Raw genomic sequence first — 12,203 nt, 5'->3', positions numbered from 1 at the left:
TTTTAATAAAGTTGTGGTTGCTACTGTCTTTTTTAATTTAATTTAGTCATTAGTAATTTAGTTAGCATTGTCGTATTTATTTTGGTCGGGCGGTAAGGTCATGATCGGTGAGCACTAATTGGAAGATCCCTATGAGTGGGCGTCACCCAGCACGGATGGGAGCGCTCGGGGGAGGTGGCCATTGGCCCCTCAACGGGGAGGCGGTCCCTTCTAAGGATGGGTCGCCGAAAGGAAAGGAAAGGCGGTCAAGGCCCCTTCCTGGGTAGGAGGGGTTACAGTCCCCTCCTGGGGAATTTCCCGGGGCCAGGACGTCTGCGACGGCAGATGTGGTAAGTTGTGTGGGGTTTGGGGGGGGGGGTCTACGCTACCTTCTAGATACCCACACGAGTCCTCGTACGACCTTTAAGTGGCGTCGAGTTTTATTGGGGCCCCCGTCAAGTCAAGGGAAATTGGTAGTTGCACTTGAGGTACGCCTCTGTGCCGCCCCTCACAAGTGACGGCGATATTTCTGGGTTAGGGATCTGGACACCGGTTACGACCTTGCCGTTGGCCCTTAAACGTTAGGATGTACAATTTCAAAATTTCAAGTAAATGTTTTGTAGGATGTTAGTTCGGCTAGGAGAACCTTTGTATTAGAGAATCTGTTAAGGTTAGCCAAACATCGCAATGTGGTAATGAAATTGTACATAATATGAAACTGTTGATTTAATGTTTTAATTTTGTTTCATATTTTAATAAATACGGCCGGGAGGGTCACTCCCTCCCGTCTTCCAAAAACTTCAGAACTGTTTCCGGTTTCCCATCCTTGGGGATTGTGTTGAGAGGGGGTGGCGGGTATCTCAGCCATATTACCATTTGCTAAGGGGAGACACCGACATGAGAATGAAAAAATGAGTGTTAAAGGGACAAGTAGCCTCCAGATGATGAGGAGCTGTGGATTTGGTAATGAGATTGGTCTAACCATTGACTTTCTTACAGTCCTCGCAAGTCCACTCTCAGGTAGATACATATACTTTTACTGCCTTTATCCATACCCAGTTTCAGCATGAATTTGAATACGTTGTCAAATTGAATGATCAAACTTAGGGACAGTAACTATTTACACAAGCATTATATAATTGTAGCCAAGACAAATTCATTAAAGTCTGCAGCTTATTTTTCTTTCTCCTGTTTAAGACAGCTGATGAACGGAGTGCTAAGACAACAAGATCATGATAACATGCCTTGCCATCAAAATAGTAAACTTTTCAGAGTTTTTCCTTCAGATATGAGGTCTTAATGGTAAACCTCCTAATTTCCTACCTGATAACATGCGAGACACAACAATTTCTCAATTAAGCATAGTTGACCTCTAATCATGCACCATGGTCTTCACAGAAAGTAGAAACTGAGATCCAACCTGATTAATTGAGTGATCCTCTGTAGATTTTGTTTCAGATCAACCAGATTTAGAACCAAGACCATTTTGTTAAAAATGACCCGAGGGTACAATAGGCATTTTTGTCCTCTTCTTGCACCTCCGTGGCACTTTGATGTTATAGTATGGGGCAACGGATGCTTGTGTGGCCCCCTCTAAAATTTAGATTTCCCCTGTGAACATTTTGTGCTGGTGCAAATGTGGAGAGGGCATCCTATCACTTGCGTGTTGGCGTGCCCCCGCAAATGAGGGAACACTTTGCCTTTGTTCCCGCCCTGTATTAGAGACATGGGCACAGAGGTAGAGAGACTGTTGGGAGGCCCATTGATTGTGCACCCCAGGGAGATGGGGCACAGTCGTTGTCCACTTCACTAGCAATAGTAAAACTGGTGAATAAGACAACGCACTGACCAACAAATGCTAATTTATATTCCTCGCACAGTAAGACTGTACAACTCTGAATTATTGGTAAAAGGGGTAAAAAGAGCAAACCTGCCCTTCAAACTGAAATGTTGTGACAGGTTTAATACGTTTTTTGTGTTAAATTTAGTTGTCCACTTTATATTTACATACTTTGGTTTATTTCCTCATTAGGATGGACCCTATTACATAGTGGTTTGCAGTATACATGGATATTCTTGAGTTCAGGAAGTGTGTGGTCCCTACATGCAGAAACTGGATCGCTTTGTATTATAGTTGGTGGAGTATGTTATCCGTGTGCTGTTTAAGTTGCAGCTGGTTTAGTGTCTATGTCACTTTCATTATAAAATTCTACTAGTCTTTGGCTCTCGGCACTGCTCAATTCCACAGAGTCTGCATTCATTTATGCGTCAGTTCAGTATGTATAATTGAACTTCAGTTGGTATTTTTGAAGTATTTGCAATACACCTTTCCTTCTTTGAAATTTCGAATGTCAGGTTGAAGCTTTAATTTGGGAAATGGATTGATAGCTAAGTTGGTTGTTTAATATATTAGCAATTTTTATTTTACAATGTTTATTTTCTGGTCTGTTACGTAGGACATAACCCCCCTCAACCTCCATACTGTTGTCAGTGAGGACTAAAGGTAAAATACAAATGTCCGACCGAGATTGCCTTCACTTTTCGTTTGTATAAATATCATGTCTAGTGTTGTTGGCTCATGACATCTTTTTTGGTTGACTAGAGCATCAACTGAACTTTGCAGTTTTATTTCACTAGAATTGCATGTTAACATTTGGGTTTTTTGGGGTAGAAATCGATTTTAAAAATCCACAAAGGCAAAATGCAATGTGTCGTTCCGTGACATAGGTGACGATGTCACAAATGAACTAATTTGACCAGAATAGAAGCTGCTGCCTTTTTCATGATTGTTCCTCTTGGTGGGAGTTGAAATGCATAAGGCAGGTGTCGACTTAGCATTTTTAAAACTCAAACTGTGTGGTTGCTGCTTGCAGGACAGATAACAGGCGTTTCAGAGCAGTCTCCTGCAAAGGCACTTTTGCAATGAATCCCTGGAGCTGCTTACTTGACTTGACTAGACACATAGACACTAATTCTGTTAAGGAGGCCAAGAGTGAGATCTGTTGAAGGTACTTAACTGTAATAATGAGTCCCCAAGCTTTGGGGTGTGTGCATGTTACTTCCTTGGCCTTCCACACTTTTTATATCCTCTTGATGATACGATACCTTGCTTCCCATAGAACTGCATGGAAGTCCATCTTGATGTAAGGGTGTGGACTTCAAGAGTTTGGTGAGGAGGTTAGTTGAGTATTTGAACAATGGGGTGCACTGCACCCGCCCTTCTACTTCAGCAGTAGATTCAGCTACTGTAATGACTGTCAACATCCATTGTTTTTGCTGATCTTGAGAAATGGTGATTGTTCAAAGAATAGTAAACTGCATACACTGCAAAGCTTATCGATCCCTGGTTGAAAATATTGCTATTTGTTTCCTACATCTATGCGATCAACACACCCCATCAGATATAGCCATATGCTGCACACAGAATCTTTGTGTAGATTTCAGAGTGAATCTGTATATCATGAATCAGAATCACATTTCCCTGACTGATGCTACTTTTCGGATTGTAGAAAAAGATCCTTCTGATAACCCGCTGAGCATTGTATGGTGAAGCCGCTGCATACGTTTCCTATGGTGTTGTAGTAGAGAAAATATCACCAGTGGTGAATTGACGCTTTCAGAGATTACCAGTTCACAGAGTGGAAACTTCTGTGGTAGTGTATTTGTGGATTATTGCCAACAGTATATTAATTCCAGCTGTGGCAACAATGCCAGGGATCACAAAAAATATGTAGCCAGTGGAACATTTAGTTTACAGTTATGGAAGTTTCTGCCACCAAACACAATATTGCTTGAAATTAAATATTTACTCATTGCAGTAATAAATGCAGTAGAGTGCAATAGATTAGAGGAGTCCCCTGCAGAACGTAACCCTTCTCTGTCATCACAGGAGTGTTTGTTTACGTCACCCTTAAAGTTTTTTATGTGGCTGTTCTATCTTTTCTGTTTTATTCAAATTTCACATTATAACAATCAAGATACTCCTAAATTACATTAACCCCGTCCCCACACCACTGGAACCGATGGCATGTGATGGTTATCACATGCAAAACCTGATCAGAACAAATTCCCACTTTTCAAAAGGCCCAACCCAGTTATCTTTGGAATGTTTTATACATTAGGTACCTTTGATTGGAAACTTATCACAGCATTTTTAATGTGAAAGTGCATGATATGTAAATATAATTAGAAACAGATCATGCTACAGCTGACATCTCTACATAAACTGACATCAAGCATGAGGCTCATTCCTGTTATGTAACCAAATATTTTCCCATTTGCCTTCCACGGGCCGTAGTATGGAAGTGCCCTGGGGGTGCAACAGGTGTTTGCTTCCGCTTTGCGCACACCCGGGGCACTTTGGTCTTACAGAAGGGGCCTCAGATGCTTGTGGGACCCCTTCAGAGGACGTTCCTAGATTGCATGGGGGCATGGCGCTTATGCAAATGAGGAAACACTTTGCCTCTATTGGTTGGGGTGACCCCTCAGGCCGTGCATTTCCAGCTTGAGGTCAAAATTGAGCCCTACACAGAGCACACCCGTCTTCTCAGTATTATATTTCAGTTGGAAGAAACTCATCCAACGAAAAACGGCAGAGAGGCATGGTTTATATCACCTTGTTCAACTGGCACGCCTTTGTCAAATGGGAAAATAATCTGAGTGTCATCGGTATAGGTGATTATTTTGGCCCCAAATGACTTCACCAATTCAGTGAGGGGAGTCCTATAAATATTAAACAGCGTGGGGCTTAAAGCCTGGGGGACCCTGACTGAGACATTTGGGCTGCAAGAGGTGAAATGAGGTAGCCAGACCTCTAGCTTCCTATCCTCTCAGAAGGATTTCCTCCACTTCCGGGCCTTGTCCCTGATGACAATCTCCTGAAGTCTGTTTAGCAGTCAGGACCATATCGAATGCTGCCAACAGATCTAACAGTAGCAAGACTGCCCGACCACCAGCATCTATGATGCCTTTGATCAGTTCAGGCACCTCCAAGAGGGCAGTCTCCATGCTGAATCTTTGCTTGCAGCCAGACTGAGTAGAGTGTAATAATTTATTGACCTCAAGATGCTTAGAGAGTTGGTCATACACAAACTTTTCCAGCAACTTGGATGATGCAGGCAAAAGAGAAATAGGCCTGTAGTTGCCTAGGATGTCAGGGTCTGCATTTGGTTTTTTAAAAGTGGTAAGATTTTCGTCTGCTTCCAGAGACGCAGAACTGTAGCTGTATTCCTGGTCTTAATTAAAAGGGCATTCATAGTAGGATTAATAATGTCCACTCCCAGAGCCAAAAGGAAAGAAGCGCAAGGATTGGCCGGTGAACCCGATTTAAGATTATGAATAGCCCTTCTGGAGTCTTCAAGGGAAATCTCTTTAAACTCAGCCATCAGACAGGAAACCGCATTAATGGACTAGAGGATGGACTAGGGAGCGCAATGTGGAAGCAAACAAGTCACTAATATCTTACTCAAGATCTTGAAATCGGCATTGAGTGTGGAAAAGGCAGGATAGGAATACAGAATAAGAGGGAATTAATGCTTCTTTGGAGGAAATAAAATTGCGCATTTCCTCATCGAGGATGGAAGCTCACCACGTTGCTGAGAATCATTAAAAAGCGCAGATGGGAAAAATACTACTAGAATTGTTATATTGGGTGGGAGTACTACCTGCATGAACTGTTTCTCCCATCCCCTACTATGACTATAACACTTTTTTTTGCCCCCACTAATTGCTAGCTCATCTCGAGTATGGTCCACACAACCCCACTCCCAAGTCAGTGTTTCTACCTCATGTGGTGCAGGTTGTAGGCAATGACTTAAGTGTCTAATCTTCTCCTAACTACTCTGAATACCTTCTCAGCTTTGAAGAGGGAGGACCACAATATAGACTTGAGATCAGCCCTGTGAACCCAACCTGGGCAGCCCATAATATGTAGATCCTGGAGAAGCTAGCATAGTTTTGCTTTTATGGATATATGCAACTTTTATGATTTGAACTTAAAAAAAAATCACAAAAATACAAAACCCAGTATACACCAAACAAATTGAAATGTTTTGTTTAATTCACAATCAAATATAGAAAAAGCTTTGACATTTTTAATTTGACTTCTTTATTCGAATATACTTTATTAATTTTAATGTGTTGTAATATTTAATTTAGTAAAACAGTCGTAGACCCCCTAAGTGGGCCTCGCAGACCCCCAGGGGTCTCTGGACCACAGGTTAAGAACCGCAGCTCTAGAGCTTAAGGCAAACTAGGTTAGCGTTTCAAGCCACACCAATGCTGATCTACACTTCTTAGTTTGACTACATAGGAGGCTGACGTGCAGACCAGTTCTTCCATTTAGGGTTCAAGTCAACCTATTGCATCACAGATTGACTTTATTGAACTTAGGACCTGGGCTTCTGAAGTCTTATACTACGAATACCCAACCCTGCCTCCACTGTGCAGGGAGATCCTGGAAAAAATTAAAACACCTTCTACAAGAAGGTGCTACTTCTGCATCTATTGCAACATAAACGGTTTTGGCACTCTTCATTTCCAAGACGAGGCCATTCTTTTTAATCTTCATTTTGTGTAATTGGGCATTTGGTTCTATTGTATGGGAAGGTACTTATATAATGTGACTCTAAACGGGGACAGCAATAGAGCATCTTTTTAAGAGTTCATTTATCAGTATTTGTAGACCTTTTTTCACTATTCCTTAAATTGAAGATTTTTCCATCTAGTGTATATATTTTTAGAGTTAAGCTTCCACATTCAAAGTTGAGATATGTATCTAGGAGTTAGTATTAAGCCCAAATTATGGAGATACTATTTGTGTTGGTTTATATTTGTGTCCCTAATTATGCCTGGTTGACAAAGTGGAAGAAATGTGACAAAGCCTATGAGCAGTTCATAGCCCAGCTCTTTCTAAATAACTATACAATTGCACGGCTGCTAATTGATAAAAAAAATCCTCCCCCTTATAACATCAGATACAGATGAGCCCCAATGCTTACAACTTTGATCTGTGTATATATATTTTCTGTTGAATCTTCGACCTGTAAAGTCTTATGATTAGTTTGTATGATCACTTCCCAAGGACCTTGTAGTCCCAGCATATAACTTCAGTGGGACTGACAAGACGTGCCTGACCGTTGGATGGGCTCTGTGTGCATGACCACAACAATGATTTCTTTTCCATCTAGCATATCACTCTATGTAGATATCCCCTCATGTCCCACTTCCAATGTCCTCCCAGTCCTGCAACTTCCTAAGCGTTGGATGCCGACCACAAGTGGATCTTTAAAGAATTTTTACTTTTTACCCCATCCTTTATGCAACTCTCTGCTTATGTACTGTAACCGTAGCATTGGGCGGAGATTTCATAAGTATGCTTTGCTCCCCATTGCTATTCTATCCTCTGGAGCTAAACCTAGGCTTGAACCTAAATTTTACAATGACTCTGAACTTGAAGCTTACCCTGTCTCTGAAACCTACAAGTTTACATTCCTTATTCAAATTTCAATTAAATGTATTTTTTAACCATTTGCTACACCTATTTTGTTTTTCAATATGTTATCTGGGCTAGGCACTATTGCAGAGACTTCTTATCAAGATCAGCAGTCACAAAAAGTTTTGTATATTTTATTATATTTACTTTTATTTTAACAGTGAACGTGATGCTTTTGATCATGAATTATCCGAACTTCGAAGGAGATTTGAAATACTGGAAGTTTCACACACAGCAAAAACCAAAGACAAAAATGAGCTATCAAAAGAGGTGAGTTTTCAAGTGTTCTATCATTTTCTAGTAGCCAATTTAAGGCCTGCATCCTGAGAGAAGTCTTATGAATTTAATAGTCATCTTTTGGAAAAGGTCTTATTCTTTGAGCGAATGGATGAAAACTGACATAACAGGGCTTGCATTTACCTTCTATCAAATGCTTTATGTTTTGCTATTCTCATTTCCATTTCACCGCCATTCTAGCTCTTTCTTTGTTAGACTACCATAATAGAATTTTCCTTCATGCAATGTAAGAACTATGGTTTATATTGCATATCTCTTTGCTACAGACTCCAGCTCCACACAAATCTATTGTTTGAAATTAAAATCTTTTCAGTTTGATGCCAAATAGAAGCTATGGATTGCTAGTCGTGTTAAATTCAAGTGGTTTACAATGTTGCCCACAGATCATCGGCAAAGATGATTTTATTTCTCTCCAAGTGACTGTTATTCCTACAGAAATAGAAAATTAGAAAAGGCTCAAATTCTTCTGTCTGTAGAAGATTTTAGGAAGGTTTAAAATATATTGTCTTATGGTTTTGATAACTGCTGTAGTGCTAACGGGTAAAAGCTCTTCTCTCCTGTTGTACAAAACTCAAAGACAAGTGGACTGTTGTTATTGAAAGCCCTGGGTCACATACCTCATATGTAATTTGAAGAGATCAGCAAACGTACCTGAAGATTGCTCTTTGCGAGGTGAATGTTGCCCTAATCATGGGATAGGTTTCTTCCTTGCCAGAGTGTCCATCTGGTGCTATCACTTCTGAAAGGCTAGCATTGAAAGTTTTATATCTGATGATCTCTTTGAGGTAATGAGAGGCTGGGATGTCCACAACTACACCAATCTATTACTTTAAATATTATAAATGTACAATTTGCTGCTATGCAGCATGTTTAATTCCATTCCGTTATTGAATTAGGTTAATTTGCCAATATTACTTGTATACTTTGAGCTGCAGTTTTCCTCAGTATAAGTACAGCTGTATGTGACTGCTTTGACATTCTTTATGGTAACTGGTTTTATGAAAGGTTTGAAATATCAGTTTCATCTTTTCATGTATCCTACTTTCTATATCCACAACAAGTGCCACTGTATTTACGAATATGGGGAACCAACCAAGAGAATCAAAACCATAAGTTACAAGACGAAACCACCCGCTATTACTTTCAAATGTGGGATAACTCTTACCACCTAATACATGTAATTAGCCAGTACAGAGCCACAACCTATAATCAATATCAGTGATTGTATTTTATTTAATAAAAAAGTACAGTTTTCATGCCTTAGCACACAACTTCTTTTGGAACAATATTTTATACAAACATAAACCAAATGTGCTCATACGTCCTTTTTTTAAAAAATGAAAACCAACCCACTTTGAAAATTCTACGCTACAATGTTAGTGCACTAACATAGGGTCTGATTGATGGAAATGTTTTACAGCCAGGCATAATAGAATATCAACTGCAAATGTATGCATTATAAGATTATTTCTTGAAAGTATTATATTGAATATCAGGAACAAGATACTGGATATGTAATGACAAATTGATATGATTAAAAATTCAATTTTGAGTTGATAAAGTATGCTTTATAGAAATTATACACTAGAATAGTAGCTAGATAAATTTGTTGTTGTCCAAGTCCTCTTTTATGTGTATACACTAATGGTTATTATGTTTTTATTGGGTGAGTTTGAATGACGGTGTTTGAATATGGTTGAGTGATGTATGTTTTAGTGTAGAATTCACAGTGAGGGTTGGTGTTCATTTTAAAAAGAAGTGGGTAGCATAAGCGCATTTGCATTATGTATGTTTAAAGTTTTGTTCCCAAATAAGTTGTTACCGTAAAGCATGTAAACAGTATTTTTTTTTTTTTTTTTTTTAAACCTTTATTGCACCTGTATAATACACAGCGGAATGCCTACAACCCTGTGGGCCGGCCGCTAACACAGTTTGTGATTCAAAATGCAGCATCAGTCTTTGTATTAATCCAAATAAGGCTGCTGCGAGAGAAAGGTGCATCACAGATATCTGTATCGACTCTGGATGAGGTTTTTGATTTAACTTTTTTGTAAACAATAACATTTAACTTCAAACGTTAGGAATAGTATTACGATCTTGCGTGAATCAACACAGTCTGAGTTACAAGTACCTCTTGTGAGAGGCCTACTCTAGTCCCATACTCATTTACTCGATCGTACCCCACCAATCTCACCATTACATCCACCCAGTGCCTCCCCATTAGCACTTCAAATAGGAGATCCCGTACAGTAACCTCGGCTTCCCTCCTCCCAGCAATTCGCACTTAGCTTTACCCCTCTTCCTCTTCCTCATCGAAGACATCTTGATCCTCTTCCAGCAAAGGGTCACACATTTCCCCCCTGTACACATTCCATTTCGTCCAAATCTTATTCCACTTCCCCGGGCAGGCCCGATTAGAATATACTGCCCTTTCCGTTACCATCACCCTGTCCATATTTAGACACCATTGTGACTTGGTCGGCATTTCTGCCGCGCCCCAGCGCTGTGCGATGTCTCGTTTTGCCACCATTAATCCCACTGTGAACCAGAGCTGTTCATATCTAGAGAGGTCAGTAGGCTCCCATACGTTTAACAAGCACCTCCTTGGGTCAGGCACCAGCGATAGTTCTAATGTTTGTGAGATGGTGCGGAGTATCTGTTTCCAGTATTCCCGAATCTTGGGGCATTCCCATATGGTGTGGAAAAATGTTCCTTCCTCCCCACACCCACGAAGACAGTAAGGATGTGGAATCCTATGGATGCGGTGTAGCATGGTCCTGGTGTAATAAAATATGTGTAGTATCTTGAGTTGTACTAGCCGTAGTCGGGCAGAGATGCCTACTTCCTTAGGGGATCCAAGCGCCTCATTCCATTCATGCTCGTCCATTTCGCTAGTGTCACCCTCCCATTTTGCCTTTAATAGGAGTGTCGGATCTGGGAAGTGTTTGAGCAATTTCCGGTACGTGAGTGATGTTGCCCGTTCCATCATAAAATCTGTAAGGAGGCGGTCTTCTAACGGCGAGGACTCAGGCAGTGTTGTGTCGGTGGGCAGGGCTGCGAGCAATGCATGTCGTATCTGGATGTATCTATAAAGTTCCCTGTCACCAAGGTCATATAATTCTTTTAGCCGGTTAAAGGGTATCACCCCGTTCCTCTCCCAGAGATCACCCACCGTGGAAATCCCTATAGTGTCCCAGTGTGCAAAGCCCTTACTGTTTCTCATGTTGCCCAACATCCGAGAATCCCATAGCGGGGTCATTTTGGTGATCTTCCCCTTCCAACCCAGTGCTGCTGTTGCTGTATGCCACATCTGTACTGTCAGTCTAGTGGGCCCCAGTAGAGCACGAACTTTACGGTGATCGTATAATGGACCCAACAGGCTATTCGTGCCCAGTTGCGCCCTGTCCGACTGGAACGCTGGCTCAGTTTGAGGCGCGTGAATCCACTGGTTGATGGACTTAAGGTGTGCTGCCCAGTAGTACAGTCTTAAGTTAGGTAATGCGATACCACCGTCGTACCAGCCTCTGTGCAGCTTGGATTGTGCAATGCGTGCAGGGAGGTTCCCGACCAGCGCTGCCACTTTCTGGAAAAACCTAGGGGCCACAGGATAGGGTGTATTTTTGAGGACGTATAAAAATCGTGGCAATGCCATCATTTTATAGAGTGCAGCTCTACCCAGAAGTGTTAACGGGAGACCCGACCAGAACGCACCATCTCGTTTAAGTCTATCCAGGTGCGGCTTCAGATTCTTATCCATAAATTCCGCTGGATCCTTAGTGACTTGAATGCCCAGATATTTTAACGACATGCCCGCTATCGCTAGTGGGCACGCCTCGCCAAGGTTCGGGGCCTGTCCCTGCAAAACATACAGTTCTGACTTATTCCAATTCAGCGTATAGCCGGAAACGCTGCTGTGTGTGTCACAAATATGCAATAGAGCTGGTACCCCGCATTCGGGGTTTGTTAGATAAATCAACATATCGTCTGCATATAAAGACAGTCGGTCCTCCCATCCCTCACTCCATGATATGCCCTTGAGGAGAGGCGAGGTCCGTATGAGAGTCGCAAGGGGTTCCAAGGAGATAGCGAGCAGCAGGGGTGACAAGGGACAACCCTGCCGTGTACCCCTCCCCAGCGGGAACGTGCGCAAGATATGTCCATTAGCTACCACGTGTGCCACCGGGTCAGTGTATAATAGTTTGACCCATGCAATAAAGCGGGGCCCGAATCCCAAGCGCTTCAGTGCCTCAAAAAGATACGCCCATTCCACAAGATCAAACGCCATCTTTGCGTCAAGTGCTAAAATCACCGCTGGTGCGTTAATAGAATCTGCTCTAGCCAGCACGCCGTGCAGCCTTCGCAGATTCAACGCTGTATTTCTGTGTGGTATAAATCCGGATTGATCCGGGTGTATAATCGACGACAGATGGAGCAG

The 12,203-nt window shown here is 41.7% G+C and overlaps 1 protein-coding gene across 1 annotated transcript in view; it reads left to right on the top strand.

Annotated features, from left to right (window-relative positions):
* PIBF1 (progesterone immunomodulatory binding factor 1) overlaps positions 1-12,203 on the top strand; it is a 797,165-nt gene that overhangs the window by 111,631 nt on the left and 673,331 nt on the right. The window contains exon 7 of the mRNA XM_086933412.1: positions 7,633-7,741. Within this exon, the coding sequence (XP_086789538.1) occupies positions 7,633-7,741 (109 nt within the window). The remainder of the gene's footprint in view (positions 1-7,632; positions 7,742-12,203) is intronic.

This window comes from Lissotriton vulgaris, chromosome 8, assembly GCF_964263255.1.
Source record: "Lissotriton vulgaris chromosome 8, aLisVul1.2, whole genome shotgun sequence".
Classification (NCBI taxonomy): Eukaryota; Metazoa; Chordata; class Amphibia; order Caudata; family Salamandridae; genus Lissotriton; species Lissotriton vulgaris.
The sequence above is the reverse complement of the archived record's forward strand: the minus strand, read 5'-3'. Positions and strand labels throughout refer to the sequence as shown.